This window comes from Pristis pectinata, chromosome 5, assembly GCF_009764475.1.
Source record: "Pristis pectinata isolate sPriPec2 chromosome 5, sPriPec2.1.pri, whole genome shotgun sequence".
Taxonomy (NCBI): Eukaryota; Metazoa; Chordata; class Chondrichthyes; order Rhinopristiformes; family Pristidae; genus Pristis; species Pristis pectinata.
In genome coordinates this window covers 40,195,851-40,216,926 of record NC_067409.1, presented here as the reverse complement: position 1 = coordinate 40,216,926, position 21,076 = coordinate 40,195,851, and the positions used below count along the sequence as shown (strand labels likewise).

The window sequence follows — 21,076 nt, the reverse complement described above, 5'->3', positions numbered from 1 at the left end:
TTTGCAAAGTGTTCCCCAACCAACACTTCTACCACCTGCATTTCATTTCCAAGTCCAGCCCGTTTTCTGTTAGGACAATCTACATATTGCCTCAAAGACCATCTTGGGCACACTTAAATTCCATCCCATCTAAGCCCTTTGCACTGATTTTTTTTTAGTATCTTTGAGAATGCAAATCTATATAATCCTCATCTATTTGTCACTTTTCTGGGATCAACCTGAACTGAACAAATTAGGTAAGTGGGCAGGACAGTGGTAGATGACATGTGATACAGATAAATGTGAAATATTAGAAATATAATACTCCCAATTCTACATGTCCTCACCTTGTTCACCAGCCTACTGTGCAGGAGTTTATTGAAAACCTTCTTTAAAAAAAAATCACATTCACTTGTTCGTGCTTATCCTGCTAGCCACATCCTCGAAACAAAAATACTCCAGTAGATTAGTCCAACATTTCCTTATTCCCCATTTTAAATTCTTGTGTCCAAAATGTGCTGTTGCTATTCCTTTCCTTTTCACATTCTTATACAAGTTTTTGCAGTACAGTTATTTCCCACCAGTTTACTCTTTTATATTTTTTGTCAATTTCTTGGTCCTCATTTGCTAAATTCTAGAACGTTCCTAATCCTCAGGCATGCAACGGTTCTTCAAAACTTTAAAAACCTCCTTTTTTGGTTTAATACTATCTTCAATCTCTCCTGTCGGCTGTGAACAAACCACCTTTCTTGATGTGTTTTTGTGCCTTAAAGGAGTACATCTTTCTTGTGCCTTGAACATTGGGCTTTCTCACCTGGTCTACTGGAAACTGCATCTTGGTAGACTTTTCCTGAATATCATTGTCTCCCTCTTTGGCTAGAGTCTCTGTCTAAAGTTTGCCACAGTATCAGGAGTACCATCTAGGTTATTCTGGGCCTGGTAATATTTTATTTCATTTGGTTGTGTTCTGAGTGTCTCAGACAGCCTGTTCCCAAGTTGCACATGCCTCCAATGTGCAGAATTTTAAAAGCTCTCAAATTGAGTAATTCTTAAAGCAGCATTTGAGAAATAACGGGTAAGTACCAGCAACGCATCTAGAAAATGAAGAGTAGTGTGAATCATAGAGGTAGATAACAAAAGTGGAATGTCATTTGTGGAATGTGGATGGATATTAACAACATCAAAGAATCAGTGAAATTGAAGCAACAAAATTGCAGCAAGATGCAAATTTTTGTCAATGATGAACTCAGTACTTTTCTAAAAATGATTTTGTAGAATCTTTGGTGTATATAGAGCTGTTAAGTTCCTCAAACTGAATAATTTTAACTTCACTGAAAACTTTCATTCTAAGAAACAGCCAACAGCACTTCGTTGGACAAATTTGTTCACTAAACTTCTGATATAAATTTGTGATTGCTCGTGTCAATAAAATCCTCTAAATTCAAAGCAAAAATAGCATTGCTGGAGATACTCAGGAAGCCAGGTAACATCTGTGAAGAGAAAAACAGTTAACTTTTCCAGTCAAAGACCTTTCATTAGTTCTAAAAGAGTTGACTCTTCAGAGTAAACTGTTTTTCTTTCCATAGATGTTACCTGGTCTCAGTATTTCCAGCATTTTGCGCTCTGAATGATGTTTATATTTCCATAAAATTCTTGAAATGATTTGGCAATTTACCATTCTAATTTAGAATAAGTCCCTCTTTTGTATTTTGCACATACAGGAGCTGCAAGTGAAGGTGTTCTGGCAAATTTCTTCAACAGTCTTCTGAGCAAAAAGACAGTCTCTCCTGGAGGAGGTGCTGGTAATTTACAGGGTTCTGTAAAGAAAGGTGGTAAGCAGTTAATTTTCTCTTTAAGACATCTTAACTGCTGAGGTTTACATAATATGATAACAGTTGCAAAGTATTTTGGATGGTATTTTGATTTTTGACTAATTTGGGCATTTTGTACAATATAAATATTACAAAAGATTTGTGCAAATGCATTAGAGATTAACATACAAAAAGTATTTGTATATAGTATAAGATTGCTAAAATGTTATCCTTTTTGGGATGTTATCTAAATAATATGCTTGGAATTTTTACATTAAAGAAATGGGGAAAGTTTAGGTGATTTACATTTGTTTTAAAATATTCCTGCATTTGAGTCATGCCCTCTGTTCAGTCATAGCAATGGTGCTACTGATCTGGAGATATAAAAGGAGGGTGTGTTTACCACCAAAAATGGGCTTGAGTTGCTGGTGAGGTTGCTGAAGTTTTAAAAGAAAATCTCACTCCCAGTTCTCCTATCAGCTCATCTACTTCTACCTTTGACAGACAAATGATAATCAACCCTCTTCTGAGAATGGGTTGCTCAGTTGAATATTTTATTGAGGATAATGCCTCAGATTTTACTTTAAAATAAAAATACCCTGAGCAGGTTGAAGAAAATAAGCAGGAAATAGAGGCAGGGACTGCCAGAAACAGCAGGCAAGCACCTTCTCAGTACCACTTGTAGGCCAGGCAGACTTGATTGTATCTTCCTTTCCTGGCTCACCTTGCCAACCTTTCCCCACCCCAACTGCATTTCATGCCAGTCGTCTCTATCAGTCCTGGCTTTCCAATTTCTTACCACCAGTCCTTCTCCATCCACATCTCCTACTCCTAGTAACCCTCACTATGTATTACACAATAACCAATATGTTACAACCACAATCCATTCTGTTCAGCTTTCAGAGGTTTTAAAAAAAAAGCTGTACCAAATAAAATACAATCTTTTGTCTATCGTGGGCCTTTGTTTTACAGTTGTTGATTAAATGGCCTGTCTTTGATGTGGTTGTCTCCAAGTAAGCCTTCACTGTCTCCTATTTATCCTGTCCCACTGGTATGGTTCCTGTTTTCCCTTCAAGTTGAGATGTAACAAAGTGACATATCTGACACTGTACTAACTTAGCCAGCTATTATCAGATGTCGTTGGTTGCTGTTGTGTTTGCAACTCATATCTGAATTCCATTTAGACATGAGATAATTTCCTTACCATCCGGAGGTTCTAAGGGTTTAGGCACTCAAATGCACAAAATGCTCACATTTGGAATGAGTTGGTTGTTCAAGTTGCTTTTTAATTAGCAAGTGTGGAGAATGGAAAAATTCTTAGTTTGTTCAGAATGACCTGCTCTAAAGCAGAAAAACACTCAATCACCAATAAGGACATTGCTCATTCCTTTAAATGAAAAAATGATGTTTTAGAGGATTCGATACAGGAGTGGACTGAGATATTAGGCAAAGGATAATTGCTATTATTATTCTTTTAACCTTTTTACAGTTTTGGTGAATGTACTAAGGAATTAAATATGTGTGCATAATGTAATGTTTATTCCTTAGTACATTATGCACATGTATATTTTTTAAAATGGCTAAAGTTTTGAATTAGAACACTATGTAACATATCTGTTTGTGAATTCAATTACGTTTATCATTTTAACAAAATGGCAATTTCACCAATGAGCAGATCACAAAATGATCACGGATAATCACAATACAGGTTGTGAATTCAGTCATCCAAAATTTGTTTTAAATCTAAATTGTACAAGTTGAGCAACTATTCTATTGTGATTTTATTTTGAACAGAATAGGGGGTAAGAATGTTATCTCAAAATTTAGCAATTATTTACTTTAGAGAATAATTAATTACATATATTCAAAATGCAACTTTTACCAGATTGTTAGTTGTGTTTTGGGAATATTGGTTCTATTTCTTTAAATAACAAAAGTGAAATCATGCTGGTGATGTTCTATCCATCCAACTTAACTTTTTCATACTGTGTATGGAACATAACTGTAGAAAATTACAGGAAAGTCTGTTAGTTTCACTTTTCAGTCAAGAATGTTATCTTCCTTTCTGTTCTTCCACAAATTTATCCTTCGGCATTTATTACAAACTTTAAAAAAATCTTGTGATAATTTCACCACAAGAAAATGCTTTACTTTGAACATTGCATTGTTCATTGCTTTTCCTGTGATTGCAGGCATCATGCTAAACCAGTTATTTAGCTTGCAAAATAATCAAAGATTTTTGAATGAGACAAAGAAAATTAGGCTTCACACTTTAATCAAATTGGATACATATCCAGCATAAATCTTCTTCCTCTGCATTGATGAGAACCAGTAAGTTTCAGCTTTAAGTTTTTCAAGTCTGATTCATGGTTTGCAATAAGCAGCAAATTACCTCCAAATTATAAAATTCCCTTGTGAAAATATGATCCCAGACTTGGAATCAAGAATGCAGCATACTCGCTTGCTATTTAATACTCAACCCACTTTACAGGCAATGAATTTTCAGCTGCACATAGCCCTACAGAGATCAACAAAGGAATGGTCAATATGTGAAAGGATCAACTAAGCTATCCAGTGTGTATCGTTTGTGTTGGTAATGTGATGCTGCCACTGTATTTATAACACACCTTCATTTGTGCAATGACCTAGAGTGCAAAAATACAAAGGCTCACGAGCAATGAAAATGTATTGATGGACTTAAAACCCTACTATGACATTTCTTCTCATTTTGGAAATTTAATAAGCCAGAACTTTTTTTCGACACAATATCTGCAGGAGATTTAGAACGCTGTTTTTGCATTGATGTGGGAATGATTGTTTACTCAATGCTAACTCTTTATAAATTGATCTATTTTTCAGAATAGACTAGCTCTGTAGCATTTTTAATCCTCTGTATTGATTGGTTTTGGTTTAAAAATAGGAAAATCTGTTTTGTTACACAACCCACACTCACACAGGAATTGAATGTGCTGTGGTCACCTTGCCACTTGTCAAGTTAATTTGGTGATCAAATGGGAGAATTGGCCATTAGATTAAGAATCTCCAATTACATAGACTTTATCAATTAGTAAGATCACAAGACAAGGAAGCAGAAGTAGGCCATTCAGCCCATCGAGTCTGCTCCAATGAAAAAGGAAAAAAGAAAATGAGAAATGGGGGGGGGAAGGAGAGAAAAAAAACTATTCTAATCCCAATTTCCGGCCTTATCCCCATATCCCTTGATACCCCGACTATTTAAATATCTATCTATCTCTTCCTTAAACACCTCCAAGGATCTGGCCTCCACTGCTGTACCTGGCAAGGAATTCCACAAATTCACCACCCTCTGGCTAAAGAAATTTCTCCTCATCTCTGTTTTAAAACTGTACCCTCTAATTCTAAGATTGTGCCCTCTAGTCCTGGACTCACCCACCAAGGGAAACAGCCTAGCCAAATCTACTCTGTCCAGTCCTTTCAACATTTTAAATGTCTCTATGAGGTCCCCTCTCATTCTTCTGTACTCCAGTGAGTACAGTCCAAGAGCCGACAAACGGTCATCATACGTAAGCCCTTTCATTCCGGGAATCATCCTCGTAAATCTCCTCTGAACCCTCTCCAACATCAGCACATCCTTCCTAAGATATGGGGCCCAAAACTGTGCACAGTATTCCAGGTGAGGCCTCACTAGTGCCCCGTAGAGCCTCATCAACACTTCCTTACTTTTATACACTATACCTCTTGAAATGAATGCCAACGTAGCATTCGCTTTCTTTACCACCGATCCGACCTGGTGGTTAACCTTTAAGGTATCCTGCATGAGTACCCCCAAGTCCCTTTGTACTTCTGTACTTTGAATTTTCTCTCCTTCTAGATAATAATTTGCCCGTTTATTTCTGTTTCCAAAGTGTACAACTGCACATTTCTCAACATTGAATCTCATCTGCCATTTCCTTGCCCATTCTCCTAAACTATCTACGTCTCTCTGCAACCTTCCTGTCTCCTCAATACTCCCTACTCCTTCACCTATCTTGGTGTCATCCGCAAATTTAACCACAAAACCATTTACTCCATCATCCAAATCGTTAATGTACAAGGTAAAAAGAAGCGGCCCCAACACCGACCCCTGCGGAACACCACTAGTAACCGGTAGCCAACCAGAACAGGATACTTTTATTTCCACCCTTTGCTTCCTGTCAACCAGCCAATGCTCCACCCATTCTGTTATCCTACCCGTAATTCCATGACCTCTCATCTTATTAATCAGCCTCTTATGTGGCACCTTGTCGAAGGCCTTTTGAAAGTCTAAATACACAACATCTACCGCCTCTCCCTTATCCACCCTACCTGTGATTTCTTCAAAAAACTCCAATAGGTTGGTCAGGCAGGATCTTCCCTTCACAAAACCATGTTGGCTAGGACCTGTCTTGCCTTGCACCTCTAGGTATTCCGTAACCCCATCCTTGAGGATAGATTCCAATAACTTCCCCAATAACTATAACTATGGTTGCACACCTTTAGTTCCAATGCATATGGGTTTTGCACATCAGTACAATACAAATATTTTCCTTTCCACTAATATCAATGTTTATTGGGTGAATTTAGTTGAGAAATTTCAGATTAGCAATTCACAGTTGTTTTCCTAGGTTGGACCATAGGTTTTCATAGCCTTCAAGGACATGAAAGGAAAGAACTTGCGGTGCTTTTCATGATCTCATGAAGTCCCAAAAAGTGATTACAACAACTAATTACTCTTTTGCAGTTTGGCCACTGTTTTAAAAGAAAGAACAGAACAGCCAAGTTTTCACCAACGTTGCTGGGAGAGTTGACCAGATAAACCTGTTTTAGTCTTGTTGGTTAGGGGTTTGGCATTGAACAAGACATCAGAAATCCCCCACCTTCATTGAATAATGCCATAGAAATTTCTACATCTAGTCAAAGGCACAGATGAAGTTTAATTTTAAAGTTTAATCCCAAAGGTAGCAGACTCAGACCAGTTGTTTTAAATCATCTATAGAATATAGCCATAATCTACTGGGATTCCTTCAAATACTATGTGAAAAAATATCAAGCTGTCCTTGTATTGCTACATATGCTGCATGGCCCCATTTGTGGTGAAGGACATCATATTAGTTGTTGCATGAATTGTTCAGTGATTTTGGGTAATTCCAATAGCACATGCCTTAAAGGTTAGATTTAATGTGCAAATTCTAGAATCTGACATTTTATGTCTAATGCCCAATATATTCTTGTTCTAACTTTCTTCTTGTTCTGTGTGTGGTGACAGTTGCTGCAAGTTGTTGGCCTCGTTAAGGTCAGTGTTTCTGCTTGAGCTTTTGAAATCGTGAAGTTCACACAAATTAATTTCCTTCCACGGTGGCTGAGCATGCCCATTTTCATTTTGCTTTGAGCTTTAATGTCATTCCTGCTTGATATTGCACATAAAGGAAGCCCATTCAAGTCTATTCATAGAAAATTAATGATCCTTATAAATATTGACAAAGATGTATATTACAAAAATACCTATTTCCTAAATAGTAGTTCTTTTTCCAATTGCATGTGAAATTTTATTCTGACTTGATGGAGAAAGTTGTCCCAGAGTTTTTGTAATGTTTACTTTAGCCATTAAAAGGAAGTTATTTTTCTTTGTAGCAGTATATGATTTGAATATTGTCACAGGAGATCAGTGCACATACAGTTAATTGTGTTTTGTGTGAGCTAGAACCATCGCCAGAAGCCAATATTTAATTGCTCCTGGATTAGACATGTACAGGAAGTTAGTTTATTTGGATAAAACATCATATCAAAACATCAAATTTCCTACTCTTATAGTACTAGTAATGGTTCTGTACAGTAAAATTTTGATGAAAGTAATGAAACAAGTGGGCATGATCATAAATGCCATTAATGCTTTCTAAGGCACAAACCAAACAAACTTGAAAGCAGAATTTAGTGTTAAATTTCAGGAACAAAGGCTTTGCAAATAGTGTGAATGGGCAAAAGTTAAGAAAACCCAGGCCCAGAAATTTCTGTGCTGTGTCCTGAAATAGGTGATGTACAGAAGAAAATTGCTTTAATGCAATGTTATGCTCTTTTCAATGAGAATTAATGGCAGTTGTTAATAAGGATGGACATAAGATGCAAAACAAGTTCAGGAACCACTTGTTATTTATCTGCTGCCCATCCCACCCAAATGACATCGATAGTAATGTAATGCTCAGATTTATTTCTAGCAAGATTTTGTTGAAATATATAAAACTCGGGCTTGACAAGGAGATGTGCAGAGTTGATGTTTCCCATGGCTGGTATGTTGAAAATCAGGAGTCACGTTCTCAAAATAAGGGATCAAGATGGAGATGAACAGAAAAGGCCACATCTGGAGTATTGCATTCAGTTCTGGTCACCCCATTACAAGAAGGATATAGAGGCTTTGGAGAGGGTGCAGAAGAGGATTACCAGGGTGCTGCCTGGATTAGAGGGCATGTGCTATAAGGAGAAGTTGGACAAACTTGGGTTGTTTTCTCTGGAGCAGCGGAGGCTGAAGGGAGATCTGATAGAGGTTTATAAGATTATGAAAGGCATAGACAGAGTAGGCAACCAGTATCTTTTTCACAGGGTTGAAATGTCTAATACCAGAAGACATGCATTTAAGGTGAGAAGGGGGTAAGTTCAAAGGAGATGTGCAGGGCAAGTTTTTTTTACACAGAGTGATGGGTGCCTGGAATGTGCTGCCTGCGGTGGTGGTGGAGGCAAATATGGTAGGGGCGTTCAAGAGGCTCTTAGGCACATGAATGTACAGGAAATGTAAGGATATGGATATTTAGGCAGAAGGAATTAGTTTAGTTGGGCATTTGATTACTAATTTAATTAGATTGGAACAACATTATGGGCCGAAGGGCCTGTTCTGTGCTGTACTGTTCTATGTTCTTAAGCAGACTGGCTGATTTCTGGAAATTAAGGAAATCAAGTGATATAGAGTAATTCAGGAAAAAGGTGTCAAAGTAGAAGATTAGCCATGATCTTGATTGATTGCCTGTGCCTGCTCCTGTTTCCTATGTTCTTATGATAATTGTGAGCAGAGAAGATTGGTATTTTCATGATTTGACCAGCCATTTGGATACTTCAACTGCACAGTGGGTATCTCATTCTCCATATTTAAGCATTATATAGGAAGTTGTTATTTCAGCATTAGTTTCCATAACAAAATGCAGTATTTCTTTAACTGTGAAACTATAATATAGTAATGAATTTGTACTTCAATGCAGAAGAGAACCAATGGACTTCTGAAAGATCTTTCCACTGCTCTCATTTATTTTGTAGTATTTTTATATAATAATTATCCTCTCCATTCCTCTTTCAAAAGCTGTTATGGATTCTGTTATCGGTGTCTTTTCAGGTAGCTATTCCCTGGATTTTATAAACGACATAAGCTTTACAAAAGCTTATATTTTGTATACCAGTTGCCAGCTTGCTGTTTAATGCAAATAATTTTTTGATTCATTTTATTTGAATCTATTATTTCTGAATACCTCCTTACTTTAGGGTTTTTATTTTATCATGCTTAAGAACCCTGATTTCTCTTGTCTCTAAAGTGAACCATAATTGTCTCATTTTTTCTACTTTAACTTAATGAGCTTGGGTATTAAGGGTAAAACCCACTGCTCAAATACAATGAAGATTTTGATATAAAAGTTGTAGGTTTGCCTAATTTTCTAAAAAAAAATTTATTTATTACCATTTCTCCATGATTTTGTCTTGACTGAAATCACGTTAAATATTTATTTCAATGAATCTTGACCACAGTGCAACATGAGAAAAAAGCAAGGTTGGCAAGGTTTCCTCACTGATATAGCTTTTATTTAAGGATATGGATTACTTTCCACTTTTTTCTCTTGTAAATTCATCTCACCATGTAGATTTTTACATACTTAATTAAGAAGGATTTTTGTTGAACTTTACTATAAAATGTTACTATAATTTTAAGTTAAGCTTGCTTTTTAAATCTGTAGTGGCCATGTGTTGGGAGCAATAATTAGATCCATGCAAACCTGTAGCAACACTGAGGCATTCTGCTCCACAGCAAAACAGTAGGTTCTGTCCTAGGACATGGAAGACACTGGCAAGGCCTTGGTGAGAGACAGCATATGGACCTTTTCCTTGAAATACTACTGTCCTTTTGGTGATGATATCCCACAATCGTGTTAGATGCAGAATTCCAGGATATTGTGCCAAAGATGATAAAAGGCAGAGGGGGATCGATCTAAGTTGAGATGCAGTGGAGGTTGGTAAAGTTCAATATGATTATGCTTTAATAACACTGCTGCAGTTGACCTTTGGTTGAGGTTGCAGTAAAGCTATGTAGTGTTGTATTGTTGCAGTTCATTCTGTAGCTGTGGTGCATTAGTAGAGAGGATAAATCATAGAATCATACAGCATGGAAACAGACCCTTCGGCCCATCTGGTCCATGCCGACCAAGATTCCCATTTAAGCTAGTCCCATTTGCCTGCGTTTGGCCTATATCCCTCTAAATCTTTCCTATCCATATACCTGAAACATAGCAGTGAGCTTCAGCGGCAGGTAAACCTGCAGAGAGGCTGAAAGATTTGGAGGTGAATCTGAGCTTTTGGAAGAGAAACGAGTGAGTGGCCTGTACCAGCCATTCTCCAAGTGAAGGAGTGGCGGAGAGCTCTGTCTGACTGACTGAAAATGTAACTGACTGACAAAAAAAATGGGCTGAGACCCTTGGCAGTGGAGGACACTCCTGACTAGTACTCTGCAAATGCAGTTATTGAAGATGTGTTGCCTGATGCAGGATGTGTACTGAGAAGTGAAGTGTCCCTGGACATCAGCAGTATTCTGATGTTGTCTTTTTTTTCTTTGTGGACCACATGAATTTCTTGCTGAATCAAGTTGAGGTGAGTCAGTTCCAAAGTAATTGCAGCAACCATTTGTGCACCCTGGATAATGCAGCCACACTCTATTCTGCCTTGTACTTAGTCACCATTGGACATTGTCAGCTGAAGATCCATCCAGTCCGTGACATCAGTTCAACAGCTCCTCCGCGGTCAACCTCTTTCCCTTCGCATGACAAGATTTGTGGGAATTTCTGCAGGCTAGAAGAAAGGAGAAACAACCAAAGGATCAATTTACTTTCCGCTTCAGTTGTCCTCTCCAGCAGCACAGCTGTCGAACTGAAGCAACAAAGCTGCTGTCATTTAGTGACTCTTTGGCGACTCCCTTCTGATGCTTGCAGCCCAATGTGCCAGCTGTTCCCAAGGTGACTGTGGCACTGGAAGCTGCCAGGTTTTTCTTCAGATTGGGAAAGTGATGCAATGGTTATTGGGTCTGACTAATCAGAGATTGCAGGTTTGACTCCTGCCTGGCCTGATGTCCTGTCTGCACCCATTCAATTCAACCTGTCCAGCTTGCTCACATGAGCTGACTGTCACTGCATGTAAGTACAAAGTACCCTGCTTCAGCTCATCAACCAAAAAAGTAAACTCGCTCTCTCCCTCCACCGATGATGCTAACCCACTGGGTAAATGTACTGAGGTGAATTTTGAGCTTGTGCAGGGGAGATGACTGAGGGACCTGTAGAAGACATGCTGAGTGTGAAGGGGCAGCTGAGAGACCAGTAAACATGACAGCCAAGGTTCTTGATATTGGATTGCACTCCTGGATGGTGCTGTGCAAGTGTAAGTTATTCAAGCTGAACTGCCTAACGCAGGCTGCAGACTGAGACCTGAAGAGAACGTAGACAGAAATACTACTATTTTCAATACGATTAAGAATTTGTTGTTATAATTGAACCCTTCCAGCTGAGTAGTAAGAATTCCATCACAGTCCTGGTGAGAGCCTTATAGATGGAGATCTCTGATGGCTCAGGAAATTAGCTGCACTGCCAGGAACTCTGTTAATCCTGTAGCCATGATGTTGATATAGGACTTAAAATCTAGAGGCTATTCACTAAAGACCATCATTATAATCAGAGGTTAAGATACTTCCTGTCTAGCTCGGAAATGAAAGGACATGAGTCAACACTTCCAGGGAGGCTGAAGAGGAGTCAGATCTAGCGAGATAGTTGTCTTATTTAATTCACAGTAATCACTTTTAAAGAGTAAGTTAGCTGACCAGCATGAACATGTGGTAATTTTTGTTTTACCATGTTGCATAAACAAGGCTATCTTTACAATAAACTTTTTTGTTCTTTTTCCTCTGTAAATAAGTCAGCTTATTTACTTGTAAATAATTTGTATTTATGACAGCTTTAATTGATCAATCAGAAGATTGGAAAGCATATATTACATGTAAATTTGGGGTCTAACTTGTACTTTGAGCAATATTATTGACGTGCTGTCTTCCTAGATCATAATTGATACAGATCCATTGTTGAGAAGTTATAGACTTATCAAAATTGAAGGAAGGAGTGGTGATGCTGAACATTTAGGGCAGACCAACAAATTTGTTTTAACTATGCATTAACATATATAAGAGCAAGATTTGTGCCTTGCACTTTTCATCATAAGTTATGTTATTTTCCAGATATCGGTATTTGTCATTAATGCCTTTAACTTATGAAGCATGAAGCATGCAGCCTGCTCTAGCTTTTTTGGGGGGAAAGAAGAAAAAAATGTTTTTTGTGGATGCTTTAATTGCTAGAAAATTGTCTTTAAAAAAATATATGGTTGACTTACTTAGAATACCATTCAAGTTTCTCTGAAACAGATTTTATAGAGTTTGCATAATCTCCTTGTGTTTCCCTTCTTCCGCCCATTGGAAAACACACTGGAACCCCCATTCAGGGGGAGCCTAACTCTGCAGAAAGTGCCTTTGTGATATTTAAAGGATTCATGAAATGCTGGCAATATCACAAATATCACAAATCTCTTGCTTATGGATCCTAGGTTGAACTTTTCTCAGACCTGCACAAAATAGTCCCAGCTGCAGAGGAAAAAGTTCATTTCATGGCAAAAAGAAAGGCCCCTAGAAACAGCTATGCATCAGCTATGAGCCAGAAAGTAATTGTCGCTACCAGTATACACTGTAAATAAATCCCAGTTCATTTTGGCCCCCTCATTCATAGTACATTTGGTAGTTTGATTCTATTTTGTTTCAATTTGGGTTCATTTTGTGTACTGCTATATTAAGCATTTTTGAGAGAGCTCTGAGGCAGCATAACCTGCTGTCGACTGCCATTAATTCACTGCACCATGTTTTTTTTGCCAATTGATATAAATAATTCTTGAATCTCCAAAACATTCTGCATATTGTGAATTGTTCTTAATGTTCTTACTTTTTAAGTGGCACTAAGGAATAGATCTTTAGTGTAATGTCTGTTTTTACTACATTTCCTTATTCATATAGCTCATATTCTAAATTTTTAAAAAAAAATTTTATATTTTATTTACAGCATGGTAACGGGCCCTTCCGGCCCAACGAGTCCACGCCACCCATTTTAAACCCCCAAATTAACCTACCCATATGTCTTTTTTAGAATGTGGGAGGAAACCCACGCAGACACGGGAGAACGCACACACTCCTTACAGACAGCGACGGGAATCGAACCCCGATCGCTGGCACTGTAATAACGTTGCGCTAACCGCTACGCTACCATGCCGCCTTGATTGGCAAATCATGCAAGGTGGAAACTTTTAAACTTGCTTGTTTGAGCCAGTTACTCCCATCTAGGACAACGGTAAAGGAATTCGAATTGGAATCAGCGGAGATGAAAATTCAGCTGCTGGACTAGAAGTGGGTGGCATAGTAGTGCAATTAATAAAGCTACTGTCTTGCAGCTTTAGTGACCCAGGTTCAATCCTGACCACCAGTGCTGTCTTTGCAGAGTTTGCACATTGCCTCTGTAACCTGATGGGTTACCTTGGAGTGCTTCACTTTTCTCCCATGTCCAAAAAATATGCGGGTTGATAGGTTAATCGGCGGCAGTAAATTGTTCCTTGTGTGTAGGTGATTTATAATCTGAGGTGGGGGAGTTGATTTTTAAAAATGTGTGGGAAAAGTAAAATGAGATTGGTGAAGGATTAGTATAAACTGGGTGCTTGATGGTTGTCACAGATTAAGTGGGCCAAATGGCCTCTTTCCTTCCTGTGTGAATCTATGACTATGACTCCAAGATAAATACGTATATAGTGAACAGCATTACCTGTTCTGAAATGTCTTATCTATTGTCTACCAATAATACCAATACTATTCAGGCTAACAAGTGAAGAAAAGCCAGTTGAGGAACCCAATGGCTGCCTGCCCACAGATGACCTTACTCAGAAATGGTGCATTAAAGAAAGGAGTAAAGAAAATAAGTTGTGTGATATTAGATAAGTTGCATCAGACCTTCTACAGAAATTTCTTTGGAATTTTTCCCCAACATGTTCCTTTATTTGGTGGTAGTAAATCCTGCCACATTCCAGAACAAAATTAAATTCCTTTATAGTCCAATTCAACTGTGGGAAACTTATAAAACTTAGTCAATACAGGCAACCCCTGCGTTACAGCTGTCTGAGTTACAGAAATTCGCCCTTACAGAATTCACAAATTGCTATCCAAAATTTTTAAGAAACAGAATAAAATTTGCTCTCATGGAATTTATGTGGGGAAAAAATAAATTAACACTTTTTCTTGGTGGATGCGCACATGACATGGCTTTGCATTGCTGAAAATAGCAATACCCTCCCTCCACCCCACCCCCAGTAATGGGGATCATCTGTATTGTAAAATTTTCATTTTAACACAATAACAATTGAGAGGATTAGAGATTGTTTAATCCTCCTTTATTTATATGTTTGTCTCTTTAATCTTGTCTATCTAAGATTTTGTAGGTTTGATTCAGCTGTGTCATTGAGTGGAGAAATTTAGTTCTGAATGTAAAACATTACATATTTGAAATTGGAAACAGAATGCTGCAAACACATGTCAAGCAGCAAAAGGAGAGAAGTTAGCAAGGCCAGGGCAATAAATGCTCTGTCACTAGAATTGACAAAATATCATTAAAGTGGAAGGTTAATCCTACTTTTCCCTAGCTATTGTTTAATTTACCAAGTGTCCCAAGATGCATTGGTCATTTAAATGGATTATCACTTTGTGTTCCAGTGTTATTGTAATAGTTTACATTACAGAAGACTGCTGTCAAAATTCCTTTGGACCAAGAATATATAGATAAATTTGTAATATAGGATATTGGTTGTTTGAAATGTTTAAATGTTGTTTAGATGTTACATTTTACAAGTAAATAAATGAAACATTTTTTTAAATTGTATTTATTTATCGGATTCAGTAACATTTGTACAAATCTTGAAGAGTTGCTTGATTCATAAAATTCAGATTTTGGATATTTTTTGTCTAAGGAAATGCAGAGATTTATTGTAATAGGAATTGACAATATGTGGTGAAATCAAATGTTATAACAGTACAAATGATTCAAAGATGAAAGCAAAATGTGAAATACTTACATTCAAGGAAGGACATTTTCATAATGTTCATTAAAATTCAGCAACTTGAGTTATTTCATAAAATGCCACTAGTTCATTATACAGTGGGGTCAGATTGACCTGTTTAAAGATGTGTTTGAAACATTTTAACCATAATATGTACATAGTAACTGAATTGCAAGGCACCATGCTGATTTTAGTTGTATTTATCAAGAATCTTGTTACAACAGCATAATAGGACATCTAACACATCATTTCATGCATGGTTGATAATCCAGCTGGATAATCCTGATTTTATTACCCATTGCATCCTCCTCAGCTCCACCTCAATTTTTTACTGTGAATTTGACCTTTATGCAGATGATTTATATGATAAAACAATCTCCACATCAGTGGCTAGTCACAGTAAATATTTCCAGAAGCTAATTAATGGAGGGAAAACTCTTCATAAACTTTCAGTAACAGTTAGTGGTTTCGTGAGTTAATTTCAGATTACTTGCAAAACCATTTAATAATTATAAAATTCTATTAGAAACTCATTGATCTCATTGTTAATGAAGAAAAATGAAATCTTCCTTCCTAACCATCTTGGTAATATTATCCTTTTAATAACTATTATCGTAACTAGATATCGTAATATAGTGAAATTTTTGATTCATAGCTTCTTGAGATGTATCCCTTTGAGATGTATGATATCTAATTAGAATAAACTTCCATAACAAATCCATTAATTTCAATTGTCCTTTAAACTATCATTTGTGCCTTATTGAATTTTAGACAGTAAGGCCACCTATCTAGGAATCTAAAAGTATGTAAAACTTCCTAAAAAGTTGGACAATGATTTTCTTCCCTGATTGTTTGCATGATTAGTACAGGGATTTATAAAATGGTCTAAAGATAATTTTAAAAAAGTCATTGCACTAATGCCAGTTATTGTTGTGTTCCTTTAATCAGCATACATTTGAAAGGTTGGAGCTTTCCCTAATTTAGACAAATTAATTTTTTCAGTTTAGTTGAGCAACTTCCTTTTATTTAAAAAATAAAGATCCCTCAAGTCTTTCAAGCTGCTGCTTCACGTTTCTTAAAGGCATGACATTACTCACTAAAAATGTACTTGGAGTCCCTTACTAGGAAATATTTGAAGCGCATGTTAAATTATAATATCCGTCCTGCTTTAGTTCACGAGACTGGAGATAATTTTCATTTTTAAGCATGCTTGGGATTAAAATGATCCAATTAAAAACTTTCACATCAAGAACTTCAAAACTGTTGTGAAGTAAATCAGAGGACAAGAGACAAATAGGAGAGATTGCCTAATTAAAATAAATCAAAATGTATTATGGTTTCTAAACTATAAATGGTCTTGTCAGTGTCTACAGTTCCATTATTCCTTGATCAGATTCAAACATAATCCTTACTTTGTTGAACAGAAGATTGGAACCAAAGTATCTTAACAGCTGCTATTTTAACTCATTTCTACCTACATTCTGAAAGTGACAGACATTTATGTGCAAATATTTATGCTTTTTTCACCCCTTGGAAACAAATTGAATTCTTAATATATTTTAATCATATGAATTATTATTTATCATTACATTAAATTTTACAAAGTACTAAACCATAGTTTAATTGTGTTCAGCTTTCCAAAAACAGGTAACTAAAAGCTCAAGATAATAACTGACACATTTTTGGTGCCTGCACCCATTACTTGTCTAATACCTTAGCCAATTGCACTTACTTAAATATTCAATGTTATTTAAATGTGCTGTTAGTTTATATGTCCTTTAATTTTCTTTGTATAAAAATCCAGTCTGGCCCAGGACACCACAAATTTTCTTCGTGCTACTATTTCAATTTGAAAATGTCAATATTACTCCTCTCCTAAACCATACTAGATCTGAAGTTGCTGAGATAAGTCATCAGCTTCTATTGCACTGAGAGCAAGTGAATCCAATTTTGAGTAAATGATTCAGCTAGAATATCTGGCGAGATGAGATTTTAAAGATTAATTTTTAGACGTGTCTTAATCGTCTTAAAAGCTTCAATTCTGCTGCATTCCTGTGCCGAGGTTACATGATTGACTACCTGAAGGAAGCCAAATAACATAACTGGACATTGTTCAAGTAGTGCCTTTAAGAAGCCAGTCAACAAGATCATTTACGCTTTCACAGCTGATTTGGTTTCCTTTTTTAAAAACAAAAATGAACATCCCTGACTGATGGCATCCGCAATCTTAATAGTCTCATTTATTATTATCTCACCTTTCACCTGCCTCCTCATAAAACTGCAAATCAGATTGCTTCCAGAGACACGAGATCCTCACAGCATACAAATTTTCAGAGACCCAAACACAAATTTATGTGTCACATGGTACCTGGAATCTAAACCATACTCTAATTGTGAGTTGTGTGGGTGGTTCTGTCCCTACTTTAGAGTTTACATTTTTGATGTGCTGCATTTATGTATTCACTTAGACAAAGGATAATACCATGAAGGTGACAGAGGAAAAAGTAAGATTACGTGCATTTACTACAAAATGCTCTTTAAACATTTTTAGAGCTCAAATGTATGAAATGTGAATAATCCCATAACAGCTGTCCTCTTCCTACTATTTTCAGTGTGAACTTGCATATAATGAGAATTTGGGGATTGACCAAAGATTCACCAGACACAAAGTTTCCATGAATATTACTTATAATAAAAAAACCAAATGCTCAAGGAGATTCTTCAAAATCGCTGCTTGATGATAACTGATAATTACTCATTCTGAAAGTGACTAAATTTAAAACTAAGATTACAGACAGATGTATAATCTGTTTTTCCTGTTGCTTACATAATGTCTCCCCCTTTCCTATTTGTAGGTCATAAACCCGTGTTAACAGATGTACAGGCAGAACTGGACAGAATTGCACGCAAGCCAGAAGCTGTATCTCCCACTCATACATCCATAGCAGAAGATAAAGCATCCTGAAGAAAAGCTATTTGTGCGATTCTTAATACCATATTGTTGGCTTTGCCTTTCCTCTTTCCTTCAGAACATGTAATGAGGATCATAGGCTGTTTTTGAAGTATACTGGACTACTACGTTCGATGAATTTGTTCGTTGTATGTACAGAAACTATTGAGAGGGAGTTTGCTGCAAAAATGATTCTATTTGATGTGTTTTCTGAGGAAAATAATGAGATGAATTTAATTATTGGACTTTGCATCTCTTTGTTCAAATAATGCTAATTTGCAGCCAGTTTTGGCGAGTTATTTATATTTCCCAGGTGTTCAATTGGGAAATGTCAGATTCAAATCGTAACTATGGTGCCTAAAACAAAGTATCTAGATGTTTTGCTGGCTAGAGGCATAGCAGGAATCCAGGCTATTTAAATAAACTTTTCACAAACTTGCATCACAAAAATACTGCCTCAAAAATGAATTGCTGGTGGCCAAATTTAAAAAGTGTGCTGAACAGAAGAACTCTTTAAACAGCCTGAACAATATGGTGAAATGCCTAATTTTTGTATGGTAGCCTGTTAATTGTAAACTGCAGTGTTAAAATTGGAGAAAGGGGGCAGTGGTCAGTCACCCAAGGAATGTACGTTACCTCAACTTGAACTCTTCATCCTGTGTTCCAGTTGTTATATGGTACTTCCTTCACTCAGTTTTCTGTCTGGTTTCTGTATTGTGCTGTTTCTAACTACAGAAAGATGTAAGGATTGTAATCCTTCAATAAAGTTGTATTTATTCTCTTCAACAGATCTAAAAGATGTCAGTCCTTTATTCAGAAAAAGTAACTTGATGTAATTCACAAATTATTGTTGCCAGTTCACAAATTTTGGCTATCCTTTTGGAGGGCATCTTTCCTTCAATGTTCTCTTCCTACAGAAAGGGACATGTGGATGTGTTCCAACCAAGAATTTTTTTGTAGGCCAGCAAGTTTTTTTTTGTCTTACGAAGTATATAGGACTATTTTTTCCCCTATTTAATTATTTTTAAGTGTTGAAGTCACATATAGCAGGCCCAAAAATTGTGAAATTATTTCCAACAATGAAGATGGAAGAACATTGAAAATTATGTGTACATCAGATCAAATGAATGCCAGCAATCACATTCTCCGTAGACTATACCACTTAAATATGATCTTATTTATCTGGGCAATATATGGCTACTTTGTAAATGCTTTTCTTATATATGGAAATTACCAAAACAAACTAGCTATGTCTCATTTTTGATGTGCTTCTATTGTGGCTCAGATAAAACATACGTGCCCATCATGCATATGCCAGCTCTTGGGTGCAAAGTTCCAGTCCCTAATTGTGAATAAAATTAAAGGTCATAGATTTAGGATAAGGGGTAAGAGATTTTGAGGGGGACCTTTCTCACCGAAAGAGGGGCAAGTACCTGGAACACACTGCCAGAGAGATGGTGGAAGTGGAGTCACTGAGAGCATTTAAGAGGTGTCTAGATGAGCACTTGAATTACCTAAGCATAGAAGGCTACTGACCAAGTGCTGGAAGATGGGATTAATGTAGATCGGTGTCCACAGGTCAGTGTGGACTTGGTGGGCCAAATGACCTATTTCCATGCTCTTACTACAGTCAAACTTTGATAATCATCTATGTCGTTGTTCAGAAATCTTAATGGTTCAGCAACTGGCTCATCAAGGCTCCATTTCCTGCCATCCGTTTAAACATACTGGGTCCCATTTTCTGTGGCTCATTTAAACACTGGGTCTCATTTACATAGAACATTACAATACAGTACAGGCCCTTCAGCCCACAATGTTGTGCCAACATTTTATCCTGCTCTAAAATCTATTCAACCCTTCCCTCCCACATAGCCCTCCATTTTCCCATCATTCATGTGTCTATCTAAGAATCTCTTAAATGTCCCTAATGTATCTGCCCCCACAACCTCTGCCGGCAGTGCGTTCCACGCATCTACCACCCTCTGTGTAAAAAAAACTTGCATCTTACATCCCCCCCTTTTCCTTCCTCCAATCACCTTAAAATTATGCCCCCTCGTGTGAGCCATTTTCGCCCTGGGAAATAGTCTCTGACTGTCTACTCGATCTATGCCTCTTATCTTGTACCCCTCTATCGTCACCTCTCATCCTTCGCTCCAAAGAGAAAAGCCCTAGCTCGCTCAACCTATCCTCATAAACTATGATCTCCAATTCAGGCAGCATCCTGGTAAATCTCCTCCGCACCCTCTCTAAAGCTTCCACATCCTTCCTCTAATGAGGCAACCAGAACTGAACACAATACTCCAAGTGTGGTCTAACTAGAGTTTTATAGAACTGCAACATTACTTGGTGGCTCTTGAACTCAATACCTGGACTAATGAAGGCCAACATACCATACGCCTTCTTAACAACCCTATCTACCTGCGCAGCAACCTTGAGGGATCTATGGATGTAGACCCCAAGATCCCTCTGTTCCTCCACACTGCTAAGAGTCCTGCCATTAACCTTTTATTCTGCCTTCAAATTCGATCTTCCAAAGTGTATCACTTCACACTTTTCCAGGTCGAACTCCATCTGCCTGTTGTCCTTTTAAATACATGGGGTGTCATTTCCCCTAGTCCCTTTAAATTCTCTTTCCCGTGCTCCCTTTTGAACACACAGGGCCTTGTTTTCCACACTCCTTTTAAACTTGTAGGGACCCTGCTTCCCTCACTTCCTTTGAATTCACAAAGAACCTGTTTTCCACACTTAACAGTACACCAGGCTTCATCTTACAATTCACAAGGGTCCTGTTTTCCACTCTACCTTCAAACTGACTAGGCCCCATTTCTGATAATCCCTTTAAACTCACTGGGGCCCCATTTCCTGCATTCCTTTTATATTAATTTGGATCTGTATCCTCTGCTCCTTTTAAATA

The 21,076-nt window shown here is 37.3% G+C and overlaps 1 protein-coding gene across 1 annotated transcript in view; it reads left to right on the top strand.

Annotated features, from left to right (window-relative positions):
• LOC127570793 (cytoplasmic dynein 1 light intermediate chain 1-like) overlaps window positions 1-18,950 on the top strand; it is a 58,981-nt gene extending 40,031 nt beyond the window's left edge. Inside the window, exons 12-13 of the mRNA XM_052016625.1 lie at window positions 1,701-1,811; window positions 18,068-18,950. Of these exons, the coding sequence (XP_051872585.1) occupies window positions 1,701-1,811; window positions 18,068-18,177 (221 nt within the window). The 3' untranslated portion in view covers window positions 18,178-18,950. The remainder of the gene's footprint in view (window positions 1-1,700; window positions 1,812-18,067) is intronic.
• The last annotated feature ends 2,126 nt before the right edge of the window (window positions 18,951-21,076 follow it).